This window comes from Eschrichtius robustus, chromosome 3 (genome assembly GCF_028021215.1).
Source record: "Eschrichtius robustus isolate mEscRob2 chromosome 3, mEscRob2.pri, whole genome shotgun sequence".
NCBI lineage: Eukaryota > Metazoa > Chordata > Mammalia > Artiodactyla > Eschrichtiidae > Eschrichtius > Eschrichtius robustus.
In genome coordinates, this window is record NC_090826.1 from 25868783 (window position 1) to 25891875 (window position 23093).

The 23093-nt window shown below is 47.7% G+C and overlaps 2 protein-coding genes across 3 annotated transcripts in view; one reads left to right on the top strand and one right to left on the bottom strand.

Moving 5' to 3' along the window:
- The window catches only part of HDAC1 (histone deacetylase 1), a 42384-nt gene extending 23585 nt beyond the window's left edge, over nt 1–18799 (top strand). The window contains exons 3-14 of one of the 2 annotated variants that reach the window (XM_068539405.1): nt 868–985; nt 10810–10884; nt 12522–12660; nt 13121–13262; nt 14365–14457; nt 15659–15767; nt 15849–15989; nt 16580–16688; nt 16782–16912; nt 17169–17321; nt 17861–17909; nt 18186–18799. In XM_068539405.1, the coding sequence (XP_068395506.1) occupies nt 868–985; nt 10810–10884; nt 12522–12660; nt 13121–13262; nt 14365–14457; nt 15659–15767; nt 15849–15989; nt 16580–16688; nt 16782–16912; nt 17169–17321; nt 17861–17909; nt 18186–18213 (1287 nt within the window). In that variant the 3' untranslated portion in view covers nt 18214–18799. The remainder of the gene's footprint in view (nt 1–867; nt 986–10809; nt 10885–12521; nt 12661–13120; nt 13263–14364; nt 14458–15658; nt 15768–15848; nt 15990–16579; nt 16689–16781; nt 16913–17168; nt 17322–17860; nt 17910–18185) is intronic. The other variant, XM_068539406.1, reaches the window with a different exon arrangement.
- Nucleotides 18800–18996: 197 nt separating this feature from the next.
- On the bottom strand, nt 18997–21362 carry MARCKSL1 (MARCKS like 1). The gene is made up of 2 exons (XM_068537847.1): nt 21090–21362; nt 18997–20268 (listed from the first exon to the last, which is right to left on the bottom strand). Exons 1-2 carry the CDS (start codon nt 21174–21176, stop codon nt 19759–19761), a joined length of 597 nt encoding a protein of 198 aa, XP_068393948.1. The 5' UTR covers nt 21177–21362; the 3' UTR covers nt 18997–19758.
- Between the last annotated feature and the right edge of the window lie 1731 nt (nt 21363–23093).

Here is a 23093-nt window from a genome sequence, read left to right on the forward strand (position 1 = left end):
CGTCTTACTAGCCATGTAACCTTGGGCAAATTATGTTTAACCGCTCTCTGCTGTAGTTTCCTTACTGCAAAGTGAAGATAATAATAGTATGAACTTTAAAAGGTTGTGCCTGAAACAGTGACTGGCACAGAGTAAATAATTAATGTTAGCTGTATTGAAAATGCTTTATAAAAGTATTGATTATTAGAAAAGAAGAGGGTTGTCTTTGAAGGAGACCCACCTTTAAGGGAGGAGAGGAAGAGAATTTTTAAAAAGAGGACAGGCTGAATCAGAATGTTGGGATAACCAGGAAATTACTATGTCAAGGAAGTTTTCATGGGGACGATGTGATCAGAATTGTTGGTGTGATGATGATTCATAAAGGATTTCCCATCTATTTCAGTTATTACTAGTCATCCCTTCTTCTTGAACTCTTAGAGCCATTTGGCCCATAATTATATATTGTTATATTTAATATTAAAAAGAAAGTGATTTGTAAAACAATTTACAAAGAGATTTCACAGTCTCATCCAATTCTCACAACTTCCCTGTGAAGTAGATGTTGTTATCCCTATTTGGTAAATGAGGAAATTGAGGCTCAAGAGATAGACTTGCCACCACACTTAAAAACTTAAAACAATTTTTTAAATTAAAAAATGGAAAAAAAAAAGATAGACTTGCCTAGGCAATAGAGCTTGAGTTGCCATCTAGGTCTTGAGATACGGAATCTCTTTTGATAATCTTATTTGCTTAACTAGATTGTGAGTTTCTTGAGGCCTGAATCTAATCAGTCATTTCTTTTTATTCTGTACAGCACCTAGCTCAATGCTGAGTGAAGACTGGCAGTAGTCAAGAATAACATGCTCTTTTCTCCCCTCTGCCCTCTAGCGCCCTCACAAAGCCAATGCTGAGGAGATGACCAAGTATCACAGTGATGACTACATCAAATTCTTGCGCTCCATCCGCCCAGATAACATGTCTGAGTACAGCAAGCAGATGCAGAGATGTAAGTCCATTCTGTTCCCTCCCTACTGTCAAGCCCCCAGTTGGATCTCCCTTCAAGTTGGAGAGACTCACCCTACCTTCCCTTGTATGCCCCATTCAGCTGACATCTGATTTCCCCTGCTTCCTGAGGGTACCAAAGTGTTTCTTTTGTCTCAAGACTGGTTTTCTTTGTTTCCTGATTGTAAGGAATAGATTGAACTTTGTCCAGTTAGGTTCACAACATTATCCCCCCCAAACTGTAATTGTTGTAATGGAAAAAGCACTGACCTGGGTGGGAGAGACAGGCAGTATAGGTCCCAGCTCTGACTCTTAACTGACTGGGGCAAGTCACTTCCCCTCAGATTTTTCTTTTGTAAAATGGACTGGATGTCATCCCATGCAACTGTAACTGCTCTCACTATGTGAGTATTAGTTAAGAACTTAGCAGCCACTTAGACTCTAGGTGATGTAATCTTTGAGTTAAGGTGATTCTGCCCCTGCCCCTTGGGACTTGAAACTCAGAACAGGTCACATCTCAGAAGCCACACTCAGCTTATAGGAATTATGGGGATTGTTTTAGCTGTGGGGGAAAATTATGTTCAAATTTGGGAAGAAACTATCATCCCTGATTTCTCACTTGTGTTATTTTAGAAATTATCCCTTAGCACCTAAGATCTCATAATAAAACAATGTAACAGTATTGTCTAGAAGAAGTTTTGAATAGTTTGTGACAACTTATTTTGAAATACCAGGAAATCTGTGGCACTTTTTTGTTGCTACTGGCCACAAGGTAGTCTGATTCCCAAGGCAGAAATTTATTTGTTACAATAATTGTGCACTGGTAATGATTAGAGAACCACAGAGACCTTTTTTGAAGCATTAAGCTTCTTTGCCACCCACAACTCCAGGAGCTGCTACCTCATCTAAGTGAGGTATTTACTGTCTGAATTGACAGGGTCTTATTTCCTTCCAAGGTGAGACAGATTCATTCCTTTGCTTTAGATGGCTTTAGGGCCGTTCCATAACTTATTTAGGCTAGCGATCAGGCTCGACTCTCAGTTGAGAGGGCTCTCATTAGAGAAGCAGCTTGGTATTAAAGCAAGAGAATGAGCTTTGATGTCTTGGTTTGAATCCCATACCTCTGCTACTTAGCTCTGTGTTCTTGAGTAAGTCCCCTAGCCTTTCTGAGCCTTGTTTTACTTTCTTTAAAAGGAAGACAGTAGTGCCTATTTCATAATGGAGTTTGGGGGGATGAGTAAGATAATGTATTTATTTATTTATTTTTGGCTGTGTTTGGTCTTCGTTGCTGCATGAGGGCTTTCTCTAGTTGTGGCGAGTGGGGGCTACTCTTCGTTGTGGTGTGCAGGCTTCTCGTGGCGGTGGCTTCTCTTATTGCCGAGCACGGGCTCTAGGAGTATGGGCTTCAGTAGTTGTGGCACACGGGCTTAGTAGTTGTGGCTCGCGGGCTCTAGAGCGCAGGCTCAGTAGTTGTGGTGCACGGGCTTAGTTGCTCCGTGGCATGTGGGATCTTCCTGGACCAGGGCTCGAACCTGTGTCCTCTGCATTGGCAGGCGGATTCTTCACCACCGCGCCACCAGGGAAGCCCAAGATAATGTATTTAAAGCACTGACTTTCGGTGAATAGTAGCTTTTGCTGTTATAGCTTATTGCTTTTATTTTCAAATCTTTCAAGGCAGACAACATATTAGGCCCTCGGGAGTGTGCAGGTTTGGTTCTGGCTCCCAGTTTGCTCCAGTTTTCCTGAAACCAGCATTCTAAAGTTGTGCATTGAAAAATGAGGTCTGAGATTTTTTGTCATTGAAGGTGGGGGTAAAAAGGATGAGGCTCTCTACAGATTCAGTGCAATCCCTATCAAACTACCAATGGCATTTTTCACAGAACTAGAACAAAAAATCGCACCATTTGTACGGAAACACAAAAGACCCTGAGTAGCCAAAGCAATCTTGAGAAAGAAAAACGGAGCTGGAGAAATCAGGCTCCTGGACCTCAGACTATACTACAAAGCTACAGTAATCAAGACAGTATGGTACTGGCACAAAAACAGAAATATAGATCAATGGAAAAGGATAGAAATCCCAGAGATTAACCTACACACATATGGTCACCTTATTTTTGATAAAGGAGGCAAGAATATACAATGGAGAAAAGACAGCCTCTTCATTAAGTGGTGCTGGGAAAACTGGACAGCTACATGTAAAAGAATCAAATTAGAACCATACCCAAAAATAAACTCAAAATGGATTAAAGACCTAAATGTAAGGCCAGACACTATAAAACTCTTAGAAGAAAACATAGGCAGAACACTCTGTGACATAAATCACAGGAGGATCCTTTTTGACCCACCTCCTAGAGAAATGGAAATAAAAACAAAAATAAACAAATGGGACCTAATGAAACTTAAAAGCTTTTGCACAGCAAAGGAAAACATAAGACAAAAAGACAACCCTCAGAATGGGAGGAAATATTTACAAATGAAGCAACTGACAAAGGATTAATCTCCAAAATTTACAAGCAGCTCATGCAGCTCAATATCAAAAAAACAAACAACCCAGTCCAAAAATGGGCAGAAGACCTAAATAGACATTTCTCCAAAGAAGATATACAGATTGCCAACAAACACATGAAAGGATGCTCAACATCACTAATCATTAGAGAAATGCAAATCAAAACTACAATGAGGTATCACCTCACACCAGTCAGAATGGCCACCATCAAAAAATCTACAAACAATAAATGCTGGAGAGGGTATGGAGAAAAGGGAACCCTCTTGCACTGTTGGTGGGAATGTAAATTGATACAGCCACTATGGAGAACAGTATGGAGGTTCCTTAAAAAACTAAAAATAGAACTACCATACGACCCAGCAATCCCACTACTGGGCATATACCCTGAGAAAACCATAATTCAAAAAGAGTCATGTACCACAATGTTCATTGCAGCTCTATCTACAGTAGCCAGGACATGGAAGCAACCTAAGTGTCCATCGACAAAGAAGATGTGGCACATATAAACAATGGAATATTACTCAGCCATAAAAAGAAACGAAATTGAGTTATTTGTAGTGAGGTGGGTGGACCTAGAGTCTGTCATACAGAGTGAAGTAAGTTAGAAAGAGAAAAACAAATACCGTATGCTAACACATATATATGGAATCTAAAAAAAAAAAAATGGTTCTGAAGAAACTAGGGGCGGGACAGGAATAAAGAAGCAGACATAGAGAATGGACTTGAGGACACGGGGAGGGGGAAGGGTATGCTGGGATGAAGTGAGAGAGTGGCATGGACATATATACACTACCAAATGTAAAATAGATAGCTAGTGTGAAGCAGCCGCATAGCACAGGGAGATCAGCTCAGTGCTTTGTGACCACCTAGAGGGGTGGGATACGGAGGATGGGAGGGCGACGCGAGAGGGAGGAGATATGGGGATACATGTATATGTATAGCTCATTCACTTTGTTATAAAGCAGAAACTAACACAACATTGTAAAGCAATTACACTCCCATAAAGATGTTAAAAAAAAAAAAAAAAGATGAGGCTGTCTTGATAAACCTTTAGCCAGACACATCAAGAAAAAGAGGGAGAAGACTCAAATCAATAAAATTAGAAATGGAAAAGGAGAAGTTACAACAGACACCGCAGAAATACAAAGCATCATAAGAGACTACTACAAGCAGCTCAGTGCCAATAAAATGGACAACCTGGAAGAAATGGACAAATTCTTAGAAAGGTATAACCTTCCAAGACTGAACCAGGAAGAAATAGAAAATATGAACAGACCAATCACAAGTAATAAAATCGAAACTGTGATTAAAAATCTTCCAACAGGGGCTTCCCTGGTGGCACAGTGGTTAAGAATCTGCCTGCCAATGGAGGGACACAGGTTCGACCCCTGGTCTGGGAAGATCCCACATGGCGTGGAGCAGTGAAGCCCGTGCGCCACAACTGCTGAAGCCCACGCGCCTAGAGCCCATGCTCCGCAACAAAGAACAGCCCCTGCTCGCTGCAACTAGAGAAAGCCTGCGTGCAGCAATGAACACCCAACGCAGCCAAAAATAAATGAGAAAAAAATACACAAAAGGACCACATATTTAAAAAAATGTATATCTTCCAACAAACAAAAGTCCACGACCAGATGGCTTCACAGGTGAATTCTGTCAAACATTTAGCAAAGAGCTAACACCCATCCTTCTCAAACTCTTCCAAAAAATTGCAGAGGAAGGAACACTCTCAAACTCATTCTATGAGGCCACCATTACCCTGATAACAAAACCAGATAAAGATGTCACAAAAAAAGAAAACTACAGGCCAATATCACTGATGAATATAGATGCAAAATCCTCAACAAAATACTAGCAAACAGAATCCAACAACACATGAAAAGGATCGTACACCATGATCATGTGGGATTTATCCCAGGGATGCAAGGATTCTTCAATATACGCAAATCAATTAACGTGATACACCATATTAACAAACTGAAGAAGAAGAACCATATGATCACCTCAGTACACGCAGAAAAAGCTTTTGACAAATTTCAACACCCATTTATGATAAAAACTCTCCAGAAAGTGGGCATAGAGGGAACCTACCTCAACATAATAAAGGCCACATATGACAAACCCACAGCAAACATCATTCTCAATAGTGAAAAACTGAAAGCATTTCCTCTAAGAACAGGAACAAGACAAGGATGTCCACTCTCACCACTATTATTCAACATAGTTTTGGAAGTCCTAGCCATGGCAATCAGATAAGAAATAGAAATAAAAGGAATACAAATTGGAAAAGAAGAAGTAAAACTGTCACTGTTTGCAGATGACATGATACTATACATAGAGAATCCTAAACATGCCACCAGAAAACTACTAGAGCTAATCAATGAATTTGGCAAAGTTGCAGGATACAAAATTAATGCACAGAAATCTCTTGCATTCCTATACACTAATGATGAAAAATCTGAAAGAGAAATTAAGGAACCACTCCCATTTACTACTGCAACAAAAAGAATAAAATACCTAGGAGTAAACCTACCTTGGGAGACAAAAGACCTGTACGCAGAAAACTATAAGACACTGATGAAAGAAATCAAAGATGACACAAACAGATGGAGAGATATACCATACCATGTTCTTGGATTGGAAGAATCAATATTGTGAAGATGACTATACTATCCAAAGCAACCCACAGATTCAGTGCAATCCCTATCATATTACCAGTGGCATTTTTTACAGAACTAGAACGTAAAATCTTAAAATTTGTATGGAGCCACAAAAGACCCCGAATAGCCAAAGCAGTCTTGAGGGAAAAAAACGGAGCTGGAGGAATCAGACTCCCTGACTTCAGACTATACTGCAAAGCTACAGTAATCAAGACAATATGGTACTGGCACAAGAACAGAAATATAGATCAATGGAACAGGATAGAAAGCCCAGAGATAGACCCACGCACCTATGGTCAACTAATCTATAACAAAGGAGGCAAGGATATACAATGGAGAAAAGAGAGTCTCTTCAATAAGTGGTGCTGGGAAAACTGGACAGCTACATGTAAAAGAATGAAACTAGAACACTCCCTAACACCATACACAAAAATAAACTCAAAATGGATTAGAGACCTAAATGTAAGACTGGACACTATAAAACTCTTAGAGGAAAACATAGGAAGAACACTCTTTGACATAAATCACAGTGAGATCTTTTTTGACCCACCTCCTAGAGAAATGGAAATAAAAACAAAAATAAACAAATGGGACCTAATGAAACTTAAATGCTTTTGCACAGCAAAGGAAACTATAAACAAGACGAGAAGACAACTCTCAGAATGGGAGAAAATATTTGCAAACAGATCAACGGACAAAGGATTAATCTCCAAAATATATAAACAGCTCATGCAGCTCAATATTAAAAAAACAAACAACTCAATCAAAAAATGGGCAGAAGACCTAAATAGACATTTCCCCAAAGAAGAGAGAAGAAGCACATGACAAGCTGCTCAACATCACTAATTATTAGAGAAATGCAAACCAAAACTACAATCAGGTACCCACCTCACACCAGTTAGAATGGGCATCATTAGAAAATCTACAAACAACAAATGCTGGAGAGGGTGTGGAGAAGAGGGAACCCTCTTACACTGTTGGTGGGAATGTAAATTGATACAGCCACTATGGAGAACAGTATGGAGGTTCCTTAAAAAACTAAAAATAGAATTACCAGATGGCCCAGCAATCCCACTACCGGGCATATACCCAGAGAAAACCATAATTCAAAAAGACACATGCACCCCAGTATTCACTGCAGCACTATTTGCAATAGCCAGGTCATGGAAGCAACCTAAATGCCCATCGACAGACGAATGGATAAAGAAGATGTGGTACATATATACAATGGAATATTACTCAGCCATAAAAAGGAACGAAATTGGGTCATTTGTAGAGACGTGGATGGATCTAGAGACTGTCATACAGAGTGAAGTAAGTCAGAAAGAGAAAAACAAATATCGTACATTAACGCATATATGTGGAACCTAGAAAAATGGTACAGATGAACCGGTTTGCAGGGCAGAAATAGAGACACAGATGTAGAGAACAAACGTATGGACACCAAGGGGGGAAAGTGGCACGGGGGAGTGGTGGTGGTGGGATGAATTGGGAGATTGGGATTGACATATATACACTAATATGTATAAAATAGATAACTGATAAGAACCTGCTGTATAAAAAAATAGAATAGGGCTTCCCTGGTGGCGCAGTGGTTGAGAATCCGCCTGCCAAGGCAGGGGATACGGGTTCGAGCCCTGGTCTGGGAGGATCCCACATGCCGAGGAGCAACTAAGCCTGTGTGCCACAACTGCTGAGCCTGCACTCTAGAGCCCACGAGCCACAACTACTGAAGCCCACGTGCCGCAACTACTGAGCCCGCGTGCCTAGAGCCTGTGCTCCACAGCAGGAGAGGCCACCGCAATGAGAGGCCTGCGCACCACAACGAAGAGTAGCCCCCACTCACCACAACTGGAGAAAGCCCGCACATAGCAACGAAGACACAACACAGCCAAAAATAAATAAATAAAATAAATTTAAAAAAAAAAGAGCCCTCTTTAAAAGTCATGAGGGACACAAAATAATTTTAAAAAAAGAAAAAGAAAATATTTTAAAAAATAGAATAAAATTCAAAAATTAAAAAAAAAAAAAGGATGAGGCTCTCTAAGGACTTCGAGGCACCTTACTGACTTGATTCAGAGAGATGTCACTAGTGCAGTGCTTTATAACCAGGGGTGTCTACAGGGACAATAACAGGGATGAAGAGCTGAGCTCTTTTTTCAGCATTTACCAACACCTAACCTAGGAAGTTAATACCTGTAATAAGACCAAATAAGTCAGGTTTCCTTGCTCTTGGCTAGAATGTAATTTAAATGCTTTGTGGTCACTTTGAGAATTTGAGAATCTTAATCAGAAGTTCTGACATAATTTTTAATAATTAAAAATGGGAACATAAATACATGCAATTTTTATTTTTGGCAGATAGTCTATCAAAACATGAGGCTTATGGTAGAAACATGATAAAAGGGACTTGTGCTGGTAAAATTTGGAGGCATTCTTGTCCATTTTGTAGATGTATAAACTGAAACCCAGGGAGGTGAAATGACTTTCCCAGGGTCACACAGCAAGATAGTGGTAGAATGGAGAATGGAACTCTGGTTTCCTGATTCTGGACTATTTTAAAATATGTTGCACATAAAATATTTCAGACACACACACAAAAAATATAAAAAATAATGCAATGATCATCCATGTCCCTACAACCAGCCTAAGAAAGAAAACATTGCCAGTACAGTTGAAGCCCCCCGGGCACCTCTTTTTGATCACATGCCCTTTCTCTTCTACTCCCCTCTCCACCTCTCCACCCCATTCCCACCACCACCAAGGTGTAAGCACTATCCTGAAGTCAGTGTTTAATCCCATGTGTCTCTTTCTGCAGTGTGCTTTTTAGTGCCTTCTTGACCTACGTCTGCCTCCCCATCTCTCACCCAGTATTGCTCCCCGTCAGTCTAAAGCCAGCCTAAGAATGAGAGAAGTATTTATAGTGGGAAGAGGGAAAACCCATAGAAAAGTCCTCCCTAGTCTCACAGATTAGTCCCAAGTGAGGGTCTGCTCTCCCATTTTACGCCTTTTCCATCTGTAATCACACAGCTCCCTTGAGCTGGGAATAATGGACTGGCCATTTGAGCCACATGTTGGTTTGGGGACTGAAGGAATATATTTTTTCTCATTTCTAAAATACCAATTTCTTGTCATGGGAGCTCCACATTTCAAATAGGAGTATAAGCAAAGCTTGGAAACCCAGACAGCCCAAACCCACTGAAGGAGGAAGCAGCCAGAGAGGGAAATCAATTGCCGATGGATAAATAAATAGCCTGGCTTCAGGGACCAAAGTTCTTATTGACACAGCCTCCCAGTGTTTACCTGGGAAGTGGGGGAGAGAACCACCTACTGCTTACCCCCATACGCACGCCACCCTTCCTCGGAGCACTGTGCTTGGCAGGGCACCAGATCAGAGCACCCTCCAAGTTTAGGGCAGTGCCAGAGGTGGTAACTCTTGTGGTTATTGCAAACCTTGAGCTTCAGCTGTGTCTCAAGAGGTCACCACAGTCTAAGCTGGGCTCTCCTACCCTCCTCATCCTAGGGCTCCCCCTCCTTGCTCTACTTTGGGAACCCCTGTTGATAATAGTGCATGCAATGGGAAGGCTGGGACAAGAGAACAAGGATTTAGCCCCACCCCTGCCTCTAACTTCTGTGTATCATTGATGTCTCAGCAGTTTCCTTTTCTGTGAGAGCAGACTTGGAGCCATAAGGTTCCTCTGTAGCTCTGAGTCTACAGCCTTCAGGTGTGCTTCCCTTCCTGTCTTTTTCATTTTATTTGCATTATTGTTCGCATGTGTTTCCACATTATGTGTTAGTTTGTACTTTTACCCCTTAGGCCTGAAATAACTTTCCTCCAGTTGTCACTTGGTATAGTAGAAAGAGCACTGGACTGTGGGAGTCAAGACACCTGGACTCTGGTTCTACCACTGCCTGGTTATATAACCTTGGGCGAGTCACTTAACTTCTCCACATCCGTTTGTTCCTCTGCGCAGTGGGGTTGATATTTGTCTCGTCCAGCTTTTATGGGGTTGTTAGGAGGATCAAATGAGACTGTGTATGTGAAATTACTGGGGAAGAGGCCAGAGTATATTTTCGTAGGCTTTTAGGACAGGCAGACCAATCCTTGAATACCGCCTGCCATTTACTGACAGTTCACCTCTTTGAGCCTGTTTCCCCATTTATAAAATAGGACCAAATCCTACCTCAGGTGTGTGAGGATAAATGACACCAGGTACTTAAAGCACTGAGCATAGTGTCCGGCACGTTGTTAAGCATCCAGTGGATGACAGTATAGGTCTCTGTTCTTCACTTCCTTGTTGGCCAGCTGGAGTGAGGTCCAGGAACAAACCCAGGCTGGAATAAGAGCCTATATTTTTCTCCCTCAGGAATGAACCAACATTTTCCAAGTATTTACTTGCTAAATGCTTCCCCATATAAGATTTCTATCAATCTTCTCAACAATTGGGTAAGGTGGATGTCATTATTGCTAGTTACAGATAATGAACCAAAGCTCAAGAAAGTTAAATGACTGGACCCAGTCACACAGCCAGTAAGTAGTAGAGCCTGGACAAGAACCCAAGCCTTCTGAATCCAAATTCTGCATTTTTTTCCATCAGCTCATAAATATGTAAACAAAAACTAAAGGAAATTGTGGAAACTAATCTTTTCCTATGTTTTTTCAAGTTAACGTTGGTGAGGACTGTCCGGTATTTGATGGCCTCTTTGAGTTCTGTCAGCTATCTACTGGTGGCTCTGTGGGTAAGGAATATACATCCCTCCTTAAAGGCTGTGCTGGGTTGTACTAGTGAGGTCTGTCTTTTAGGCCACTGTCCCAGTGAGGCTGACCTGTGACCATGTAAAATGGTCCTGTGAGTTTTTACCTTAGGTCTTGGAAATGTCCTTCTGGTTTAGTCCCAGCCCAGGTTCAATCTGACATGGTACAGACAGGTGTCCTTGGCTGTCCTCTCCTACCAAGACATCCTATATACAGGAACTCTCTGCAGACCTCATGGGCTTGTTGAGATGCTGTACATAAAAGTAACTTGTGAACTGTACAGTGCTATAAAAATGGGAAGTGTCATCATCTGTGTCTTACAAAAGAGCATGGTAATTACCTTTAGAGGTCAGAAATACTCCCCACACATCTCCCACTTCCATTAGTAATGTCTAGATTACCTCCAGGATCACTCTACACTTTCTTTTTTTTCTTTTAAAATATAGGAAGTTTTTTTGTTTTTTTTTTAAATTAATTAATTAATTTTGGCTGCACTGGGTCTTAGTTGCAGCGTGTGGGATCTTTAGTTACGACGTGCATGCGAGATCTAGTTCCCCAACAGGTGATCGAACCTGGGCCCCCTGCATTGGGAGAGCGGAGTCTTACCCACTGGACCACCAGGGAAGTCCCACTCTACCCTTTCTTAACAAATGTTTATTTTTCTATGATCATTGTTTTTTCTTCTCCCCCCTCGCTACCACCTCCTAATATAATCTCAGAAAACAGAGAAGTGCACAGGGAAAAAAATTGACTACAATCACACTGTCAACAGATAACCATCGTTACCATTTTGGTGTTTGTACATCCATGCTTTTTTCTGTGTGCATATATTTGGACATAACATATATACATCTATATTTTACAAAAAACGTGTCATATATATGTATAGTTTTGTGCCTACATTTTTTACTCAGTAAATCTTTTTATTTATTGAATTTTTAAATTTATTTATTTTTGGCCACTCCATGCGGCTTGGGGGATCTTAGTTCCCCGACCAGGGATTGAACCCCGGCCCCCGGCAGTGGAAGCGTGGAGTCCTAACCACTGAACCGCCAGGGAATTCCCTCTATGTTTTTATTGCTGTTAAAGTTATATTGCCACAAAGGCACTTGCACACATAGTGTGTATTTCTCTCTCACTTCTTCTTGGACCTATTTGTACTTTAAGCCTCTACTGCATTTGATATCTTCAAAATATTTTGACCATGAACCACATTTAGAAGTATTTACACTTGCAATCCAGGTTATGCATGCACGTGCACAACACCCTCTCTCACTCTGAAGCCAGTTTCACAAAACAGTGGTTACCTTTACTGTTATTCCGATATTTTTATTCTAGTCTGTCTCATTTAAAAATATATATACTAATCATAACCCACTAAACCAATTTTAAGGCCTACTAGTGAGTTACCACCTTCAGTTCAGAAAACAGTTTTTTTAGAGTAGCCAATATCATGTTTATTCCTGTTGGAATAGGGTAGGGGGAGAGGACTGGCTTGTGAATTGTACAATACAGCTGTTGAATAGGCAGGTCCTACCTCTCACTGGGTTCCCTTGGCTTCTTGGGGGAAAGGGAGAGAGTGGCTTGATAACAGGCTTGTGTTCTTTCTTCCCACGTCCAGCAAGTGCCGTGAAACTTAATAAGCAGCAGACGGACATCGCTGTGAATTGGGCTGGGGGCCTACACCATGCAAAGAAGTCCGAGGCATCTGGCTTCTGTTACGTCAATGATATCGTCTTGGCCATCCTGGAACTGCTAAAGTATGCCTTCCTGGCCTTGTCTCTTGGAGGAGCACCTTAGGCCAGGTTCCCATTTCCCTCTCCCCCGGGCTTGCCTCCCTAGTTTGCTTTTCCTAGCAGTGTGCTGGCTAGGATGTGTTCGGTGAGTGTCTCTGGCCATCTTCTCCTTGACGGGGTCTTGATTTGATCTGAGCCCACGGCAAGATCAGGGGCAGGCGCTGCTCAGATCCTGCCTCCAGAGTGTCCCTGTGTGGCTGGAGTTGACCCTGGCTGTAGAGTAGGAAGATCGGACTTGATCGGCTTGGTCAGGCCTCTGGAGACACCCTGCCGCTCTTCCACCTTCCTTCAGCCAGTTTCCACGTCTCTGGTGCTTAGAGATACCTGAGGGAGGCAGCCAGCCCGGTAAGCTGGGACCTGGCGCCCTTGGCGCGTCCCACTCCCAAAGAGCCCCCAGAACCCCCTGACCCCCTTCTGATCCTAGGTATCACCAGAGGGTGCTGTATATTGACATTGATATTCACCACGGCGATGGCGTGGAAGAGGCCTTCTATACCACAGACCGAGTCATGACTGTGTCCTTTCATAAATATGGAGAGTACTTCCCAGGAACTGGGGACCTACGGGTGAGAACTCCCTTCAGGGGCCAACCAGCTCACCCTCAGCTGCCAGCTCTTAACTCTCCTATCTCATGTCACCAAAAACCACTTCCTGCGTCTTCTGCCATTCAGAATACCACACCCCAGCCTGGGACACCTGCCATGGTCTCTTTCCCTCTCTTATTCTGGAGGAAGGGAATGATGGTACTTAAAGGGTTGGAAGGGATGGGGGTCTCCTGACTATTGCACTTCCCTCCTGGCCACAGCTGAGTTGCATTACACTATTCACCTGTCCCAGACAGCTTGAATTTTAGGCTAGAAACATCAGGATCTCTCTCATGGGCTAGGAATTGGGACCTTTATGGACCATCTCAAGGGTCCTTAATATTTTTAGGTTACCCTCCCCTTTGACCATCTGACTGAAAGCTACGTACTCTCTCCCCATAAGTACATGAAATTTTACATTTGATATCAAATAGTTAATAGACACCTCCTCCTACTGAAGGCCATCCATGGACCTCAGGATAAGAATCCCTGGAAGCTGATTCATTAAACTGTTCTGCTTGTGAGAGCATGAATACAATGAAACCAGCCATTTTGCCATGCCAGTGGCCTTGGGTGAAAAAGTGGCACTAATTCAGTTGTTTGCTATGGCAAGCATTATAATAACTGAGCCTTTACAATTTTGAAGAATTCTTCTTCCATTTCTGCTTTCCTTCCACACCTCCCTAGAGAGGAGAGAGGTGGGTAGAGGAGTGAGCAGTAAAGCGCTCTGGAAAGGAAAGGGTTGTTGTGGGGTGGGTGTTATTTCTATGGTCCAGCCCCCGGCCACCTTTAACCCAGTCCAGAGGGAGAGGTCTCATGCTGTGTGGTAGGATATTCAGTCTCTGGTCCCATAAATGATTCTCAGCCTGGGTGCAGACTCAGTGGTGTGTCCAGAGACGTGAGTGAGACTTGTTCCACTAGTGAGGGAAATGGTGCTAACCTGCTCTGTCCCTGGCCCACCTCATGGGCCCAGCTTATCTCTCTTAGAACCACTGCTTCTTTCCTTAGCCTTCCAGCCCTCATCCTTGAACTTCCTCCTAGCTTCATCATCTTTCAGTTTTACTTTAATGTGCTTCTTGATTAGGATATTGGGGCTGGCAAAGGCAAGTATTATGCTGTTAACTACCCGCTCCGAGATGGGATTGATGACGAGTCCTATGAGGCCATTTTCAAGCCGGTAAGTGGCTTAGGCTTATCCACCACTGGGCTATAAACAGGATTGATCTAAGGGAGGGGTAGCAAAGCACCTCCAGTGTACTTCGGGAATTCTCCCCACTGAGAGGCTGGCTGGAAATGAGATGTGTTTGAACCCTGGATTGCATGCTGTATGGCCAGTTAGGGGAACAAAATTCATCCAGATATTTACTGATGCCTTCTGTGGGTCAGGCCTTCTGCTGGATACAAGAATAGCTAAGACATGATCCATGCCCTTGAAGACCTCACAGTCTGTGGTGTGGGAGGCAAGCACGTCCCCAACAGCATGTGGTCAGTGCTGTTTTTGAGGGATGAACAGAGGAGCGAGAGAGAAACTGCTGCCTGGGCTGGGGAAAGGGTAGTCAGAGATGATTTCACAGAGGTGGTGACATTTGAGCTGGACTTTGAGAAATGAGGAGTTACCCATGTGAAGGAGGCGGGGGCTGGAGGGGAGGGTTGGCATTCAGCAGAGGGAACAGCACCAGCAGAAGCATAGAGGTGCCAATACGTAGTATGTAGGCCAGTATGATGTGGGGGAGGAATGTTGAAGGATGTGGTAGGAAATGTTTGTCGGGGTCAGTATTTCAAAGGGAGCCTTGAATGCCATGCTGAGGAGTTAAATATTCACCTGTAAGCAATAAGGAACCATTACTAGAGTAGTAACCTAGTTAGGTTAGGTTAGGTAGTCGTTTAGCAAACACCAGGTGCCTACTGTGTACCTTGTAGTAAGGGCGACAGAAAAGCCTAAGTTATGGTCTCTGTCCTCAGTTACATTAGAATCTAGTTGTGAGAATGAGATAAACAAAAGTGAAGCGCCTCCTCACAGTATAAGGCTCAAAGTCTGTAGGACCAAATGCATAGAGCAGATGCAGCTAAGGGTCAGAAGGGCTTCTTGGAGCAGCAAAAGAAGGGAAAGATCTAGGGAATTGATAAGGAGGCTGTTTTAGGCTCCTAATTAGAGCTAGAAGGCTCTTGGAGATCCTCTCAAATTGGAAAACTGAACAAATTGGGGAAATGAGAAGCCCAGGCTGGTACTCCCTTTTCTCTACCGCTCAGCCTGAGGGAGAGTGGAAAGGTAGGAGTGAGTGATAAGGAACCGAAGAAAGTGCTGCACCTACACTTTTCAGCCTGAACCTCAAATAGCTTTTCTTGAGGTTGGTAGTGACCAGGTTGTGTCCTTTCAGGTCATGTCCAAAGTAATGGAGATGTTCCAGCCCAGTGCAGTCGTCTTACAGTGTGGCTCTGACTCCTTGTCTGGCGATCGGTTAGGTTGCTTCAATTTGACCATCAAAGGTGAGACCAGGTAGCATAGAGACCCGGGGGCAGGGTCCTGCTGGGTGCTCCTGTAACTTGGCACACCTTCTCCCACCAAAGGGCACGCCAAGTGTGTGGAATTTGTGAAGAGCTTCAACCTGCCTATGCTGATGCTGGGAGGAGGTGGCTACACCATTCGTAACGTCGCCCGGTGCTGGACATATGAAACAGCTGTGGCCCTGGACACGGAGATCCCTAATGGTAATAGCTGCAGGGCCAGATTGGGCTGGGCAGCGCGGGAGCTCACGTGTCCTTGAGTTCACAGCCCCTTTCCCATTGGCTCTACAACCTCTCCTCTTCAGACTCTGATTCTCCTGCTGTCCTCTTGTGGTTTTCAGACCATAGCTGTCAGTTTTTTCTGAGTCCTTTAGTTGACCCTGTCCCCTGTCCCTCAGCTGCTAGTCTGGACAAAATTATCAGTGCTTATCTATAGCTTTGGAATTCATACTCTGTAGGGTAACTGGGGTAGTAAGTGAGGGAGTGCTCGCAATGAATATTGCCTAAATTTTTCTAAACCAGGGGCTTCAGCCTGCTCCATACACACACACACACACACACACACACACACACACACACGTGCGCATGCACACAAACACACCACTGGTGTGGACACTGGAGAATGGCTTTAAAAAAAATTGAAATCCTATAGGTACCCAAGCCTCACCCTATCTTGGAGGCATGCTTCTCTGTTTGATAGCTGGGCTCACAGGTCCACATAAACCTACAAATGCTTTTCTCAGGGTCCCATGGTGGCCAGGTCTCTTAACTCTCTCACCTTCCGCCCCAATTAGAGCTTCCATACAACGACTACTTCGAATACTTTGGACCAGATTTCAAACTTCACATCAGTCCTTCCAATATGACTAACCAGAACACTAATGAGTACCTGGAAAAGATCAAGTGAGTATATCCTCCCCCACACCCCAATTGAACATTCCAGGCTCTGGTTGGTCCCTGACCAGAGCCCAGCCACCTCTCTACCATTGGCCATAGACAGCGACTGTTTGAGAACCTGAGAATGCTGCCCCACGCACCTGGGGTCCAAATGCAGGCCATTCCTGAGGATGCCATTCCAGAGGAGAGTGGCGATGAGGATGAAGAAGACCCTGACAAGCGCATTTCAAGTAAGACCCAGACCCAGGGGCCTCTACCTTCCCACTCTGCAGGCAGTTCTGACTTCCCTGCACTGTTCCTGGCTCCACATTCTCCCCAAGCTGCCCACCTGTTGAGAAACCCAAGTACCTGTGCCTGTAGGGATAATTTATAGAGAGTCCAGGTCCCCTTCCCTTGGTGTCTTTTGGGGGAACATGCAAGAAAGCGCTGGGCAGACCCTGAGATAAAGAATCTGCTCTCCCACCCATATTTTCCATTACCTCCCAGTCTGTTCCTCGGACAAACGAATTGCCTGTGAGGAAGAGTTCTCCGACTCTGACGAGGAGGGAGAGGGCGGTCGCAAGAACTCTTCCAACTTCAAAAAAGCCAAGAGAGTCAAAACAGAAGATGAGAAAGAGAAAGACCCAGAAGAGAAGAAAGGTGGGTTTGGGTTGGGCCAGGACTTGGATCTTGAGCCCCAGGCCCTGGAGGAGGAACTTATGTAGGGCACTGGGAGGAGGGAGCTGACTCAGGCCCTGCCAGCTCCTTAGGGCTCTTCCTTAGCTACTTGGGCCTTTCACTGGTTCCCAGAAGTGGCAGGGCCCACAGAAGAATGAAACTCAATTCGTCATCTTCACTGGCTGATTGAGCCCTGCCAGGCTCCAGAGCCAGGGACACGCCTGGGCTCCCCGTGGTCAGGAGCGTGGCTCTCACATACCACCCAAGCCCTTTTCTCAGTGCTTCACCCGTTTCCCAGGGGGCTGCCTCCACCCACCGGGTTCAGGCTCTAGCAGGCTGGGAAACCGGTCCAACCTGTTTGTCCTCTGCAGGGCTCGCTGGGAGGGCCTGGAATGGGCTTTTCTCTCTTCTGTATGTCCAGTGAGCTGTAGTGTTGGGGAAGGGGTTTCAGAGTAAGTGGAGATCCCATGGGTCTTTCCAGAGGGGCTGCCCTTGGCCATCCCTGCACTCTTATGTTCTAGAAGCCACAGAAGAGGAGAAAACCAAGGAGGAGAAGCAAGAAGCCAAAGGGTGAGGAAGGAGCTGTCTGTCATCTCCCTGGCATTGGAGCACCAGCCCCTTTGTCCCCCCACGCTGAGGGAAGGCGCAGGGACAGCTGGTCCAGCTTACAAAGGCCTCTTTCAGGGACCAGTCTGTCTGTCTCTGCAGTTCTAGGCAGAGCTAGGAAGCCCCAGCCTTTAGCAGTCACCTGGGCAGCCGGGGTCCTGTGGAAGTCATTGTACCCACACTTTTGCCTCAAAGCCTCTAGGGTGGGTTATCTCATGCCAATCTCTGCTCTCTCCACAGGGTCAAGGAGGAGGTCAAGTTGGCCTGAACAGACCTCTCCAGTTCTGGCTGCTTGCCAAGTTGCCCACCTTTATCCCACAACCCCTCAGATTTTATATTTTCTATTTCTCTGTGTATTTATATAAAAATATATTAAATATAAATATCCCCAGGGACTAGACAGGAACCAGGGCCCTGAGCTCAGGGCACACGTGTTAGGTGAGCTTTTCTAGTAGCTGCCTCGCCACCCATCCCTCCCAAACTCTTAATTTTGAACCATAACGGATGCCAGACCTGGGTGGAAGGGATACACTTAAAGCAGCCATAGGACAAAATCTTGAAGTGCCTGCTTAGTAGCTTTGAAAAGGTGCCCTTATTGAGCATTTTAGAAGGGGTGGCTGGGTCTTCAGGGACTCCCTGTTGTTCTCAGGCTCTTGTCATCAGCCATTTTTAGATTGATTCTGTTCTCATACCTTCCCACTGGCCCCCAGTGAGCCAAGAAACTCACACTGCCTGCCCTCTCTGTCCTCCCCCCAATTCTGCAGATGAAGATTGGTAGTCTAGTTTCCTTTTTGAGATACTATTTTCATTTTTGTGAGAATCTTTGTAATAAAATGGTACATTTCTACACCCTCCTGAGCTTGTCTCCTAGTAGTATCCCTGGGTTCATTTCGACTCCACTTCTCTGCCCTTCTGGTGTCCATGAGGATCTGGGCAACCCCTCAAAAACAAAAGAACCCCACAAACTTACCTGTCTCAATCCCCCCTCAAGGTCTGAGGTAGACCAATCTTCTCACCCTACCCCAGAAGACCACTCATTAAAAAGCACCACTAAAGGGACAACATTTATTCCTTTTCCAAATGTTACAGTAAAACCAGGTGGAAGAGAATGGTTTTAGCAGTTAGAAAAAAAAAAAAAAAATTACAAATCTGGGGTTTGGCCATTAAAAGTTATTTACAACAATGGGAGGGGAAAAAAAAAAAAGACAACAAGAAGTTGTTTCACATTACATACCTCCCCCCCACCCCAAAGCTTAATACTTGCTTACCAAGTCAAAAAAGAGACACAGTTGATTCACAAGCTGGAGGTTCGAACTTGAGTAAGACATTTAGAAAAACCTAGACAGGGGCAGTGTCCTCCCCAGCCCAGGGGCCACTAGGCCCAGCACAGGAGACTACAAACAACGGGAAGGTGGACACTCAGGGCGTGGGAGTAGGCACCCCCACCTCTGGCTCAGGGATTTGGGGAGTAAACAAAGCCTACTTGGAAAAGAATTGGGGAAGAAAACCAGCAATTGCCTTCTGGACAGGTGGGGACAGGGAAGGAGGCAGGGACAGGAGCAGGAGCATTTCACATCACTAACCTAACTTGGGAAACTGCAAGGGACCATCTTCGACTGGCCTTAAGAGGAAGACCAGATGGATGATGGGAGAATCCACAGGAGGGAGAGGAGGAGAGGGAACGTGGCTAGGGGGCAACAGCCCCTTCCTTTCTGGGCACAGGAAGGCAGCCAGGGCACCAGGTCCAGGCAGTGACCTCCCAAGGACAGCACAGTTTTTGCAGCTTAGAGATCACCCACCTGCCCCCACCCAGCTACTCATTCTGCTCGCTCGCTGGTGTAGGGCCACTCTCCGGCCCCGAGGGAGTGGATGGCTCCGCGGCCTGGGGCCCTGCCTCTTCTGTGTCTCCTCCCTTGGAGGCAGCGCTAGCCTCTGCCCCTTTGGCCTGGGGCTCCTGGCTCTCAGGGGTGGCGGCAGCCTTCCCTTCCAGGGCAGTGCCTTCCTCGCTGCAGGCACCGATCTCCCCCTGCTCCTGCTCTTCCTCTGTGGGTGAGGAGGCAGACGAATCACCCCCTCCCTCCTTCCGATTTCTCTTGAAGGACAGGCCACTCAATTTGAAAGGCTTCTTGAAAGAGAATTTCTTCTTCTTCTTGGGGGTCTCCTTGGGGGGGACCTCCCCCTTGGCCTCAGCGCCCTGGCTAGGGGGTGCCGGCTCGATGGCATCGCCAGTGGCCCCGGCTGCCTCCTCTGTTCCGTTCACGGGGGTCGACTCCCCTTCACCTTTGGGGGATAAGTCTCCATTGCTTTTCACGTGTCCGTTCTCCTGCAGGGCAGAGGAGACAGCAATGAGGGCCGGGGCTCTTACTCCCCTCCCCCAGCCCGCCTCTGACCTCTTCCACGCAACGGGGTCCCGACTCATTCCGCCGCACCCCCAGAGCCTGGTTGTAGCCTCACCCCACAGCCGGCATCCCGTCAAACCTCTCCCTCCTGCCCCGCACAGGCGCGCAGGGGCCGCGGCCGGCAGGAGGCGCTGGGGTCCCGGGACCCCCACCCACCTCCCCGGGGGCGCGCTCTCTATTCCACGCAGGGCCGCCCGCGGCCGCGTATCCCGGGCTGGCGGGCGAGCCGTGCAGCCGATATTGGGCGGGAAGCCGCCCCGGGGCGCTGTTCCCCGCACCTGGACGGCCTATTTTCCCAGCCTCCTGCTTTGTGTAAACGGCCCCCACCCACCCCAGGCTCTCCCCACCTCGCGGCTCCTCCCTAAAAAAAAGCCGTGGGCTATCGAGGTCGAGTCTGCGGGGGGAGTGCCCTCCCCTCCGGCCCCCGCCCCGCGGCCCCCGGGCGCCCCCTTGGCGCGGCCCAGCAGCGCCTTTGTTCCCCGCGCGGCACTCCGGGCGGCCGGGGGGCAGCGCCGGGGGCCGGGGCCGCGAACAAAGAAGGCGGCGGGGCCCGGCCGGCGCCCCCTCCCCGCCCCTCCCCTCGCTTCGCCCGCGGGGGCTGCGGCGCCGAGAACAAAGGGACCGGGCGGGGGAGGGGGCGCCGCGTGTCCCGGACCGGACAAAGCGCGCGGCCCCGGCCCGAGGCCCTAGAGGGGGCGAGGTACGAGAGGAGGGGGCCGAGTCGGGCCGTGCCGAGCGCACCCACCTGTCCGTTGACCTTAGCGGGGGAAGCGCCTGCTGCCTCCTCGGCGGTCACGTCGCCCCGGGGAGCCTTGGAGCTCTGGCTGCCCATGGTGGGGGTTCTGCTGGGGGGCGCCCGGAGCCGCCCCGGGCTCGCGCCGCAGGGGATAGTTCGGTCGGGTGGGCCTGGCCGCCGGAGGGGTGGGGCTCGCGCCTGAGGGGGAGGGGTGTCGGGGGGAAACCGAGCTGCACCCCCGCTCCGCGCCCAACCCGCTAGCTGCACCCGCCGCCGCTCCGCTCCGCGCCAGAATGCCGCCCGCCGCCCGCCGAGCCGCCTATATATATGCGCCCGGAGCTCGGGGCGGGGCCGGACATTTAAATGAGCGCCCAATCGAGGGGCGGAGGCGGGCTCAAGTCGTGGGCCCCACTTGAGCGGTGGGCGACGCTGGCGGTCTGGTCCCCCCAACCCACACGGCTCCCGGGGGCAGGTGGGGTCCAGGGTGGGAAGGAGAGCGGCGGGTCCCTGAGGCGAGCCCAGAGGCGAGCTGGGTGGAGGGGGGGGCTCCTAGAGGAAAGAGGACAGAGCAGTCATACCCTCCTCTCACCGCCCACCTCTCAGGTGGACGCCCCAGCTCCTGGAGTGGCCCCCATCGCCTTGGTCCCGCATTGGCAGCCCCTGTCAGTCTCCCCCTAGAACTCTTCGAAGGGCTCACATGCCCAGACTCGTCAGCCGGCTGGTCCCGAGTTATGCTCCAGAGAATGTGGTCATGGAAGTCGCAGGGCCCTAGCTGGGTTTTGTGCCCCCTCAGGCCGGGAGACCGGTCCGAGGTCCCGCCCACGTGCCTGCCTGTCCCGGCCAGCTTGGGAGGTCTGACCCACCGCAGGGTCACTCTGGTCAGACTGGTGAGGTTGTCCCTCATCCCTCCTCTCAGTCTCTTGGTGGCCCGTCACACTAAGCCCCCAAAGATAAGCTCACCTTTGGTCCCTCCTGCTCTCAGCCTGGACCATGACAAAGTCCCATCTGGGGTGGTGCCGTGATCTTGAGGGGCGTCTCCATCCCCATTTGAAAGCCGAGGAGGCTGAGGCTCAGAGACCTGGACATAACCTGTCTGACTTCGGTGCTCTCCCTTCACATCTGCTCCCGTACATCAGGGTTCCCCGAAGCCGGCAGAGGAGGCCCGCGGGTTGCGGGGGGCGCTCAACAAACCTTAAAACACTCCAGTTCCTGAGGAGGAGGAGCCTTGGATGGCCCCTTCAGGACAGCCCCCAAGCTGCCCAGTCCAGCCATCAGCCCCACCTGAGTAGGGGAGCCCGGGGACAGGGGCAGGGTGGAGGAGGCTGGGGACTCTCCAGCTGGAGTCTCCTGCCACTCCCCCTAGTCCAGGCCAGGGGGAATCCCAGAGTCCTGACTGGCCCCGGTTGTGTGTCTGGCTGCCTGCCCTCGGCCCCCAGGAGGAAGGGGATGGGGGCTGGAGGAAACAAAGTGTTGCAAAAGCAAGGCTGTGTCCTGGACAGCTCAGCACGTCCCTCCCTTGCCCCCTCCCTCCTACAAGTATGGCCTCCTGGGAGGCCTGAGGCTGTGAGGTGTGGAGACACCCCAGGGCCTGAGAAATCAGGAACTCCCACAGATCTGACAACAGAGGGGCGGGGAGAGCTGAGGTGGCTTCTACACACCAACTCATTCCTGTAGCCTCCATCCCCACCCCCACTCTGAGACTACAGAATACTCTCGGCTTCATTAGCACCCCCCATTTTACAAACTAGGACACTGAGGTTCAGAAAGGGAAAGTGACATGTCCAAGGGCACATAGCAGATACCAGTAGCTGAGGGTAAGAAAGCGTTTGGAGAGACCTGCAAAAAGGGGCTGGGGGCTGTAAGGAAAGTCCTGGAAGGAGTCTCTGTTGAGATCTGGGGCTGCCTGGTCAGCGTGGGAGGCGAGAAGAGCTAGCTTTGGGGAGAGGAAGGGGCACTATGCCCCACTGCAACTCACTGACAGGACGGTGACTTCTCTACCCACCGCCACTAAGG

Bases quoted from the DNA above. Each gene is read 5' to 3' on its own strand.
- MARCKSL1 (XM_068537847.1), bottom strand. From the start codon at position 21,176: ATGGGCAGCCAGAGCTCCAAGGCTCCCCGGGGCGACGTGACCGCCGAG. The intron at 20,269-21,089 runs GTGGGTGCGCTC...TCTGCCCTGCAG, and splicing joins CCGCTAAGGTCAACGGACAG to GAGAACGGACACGTGAAAAG.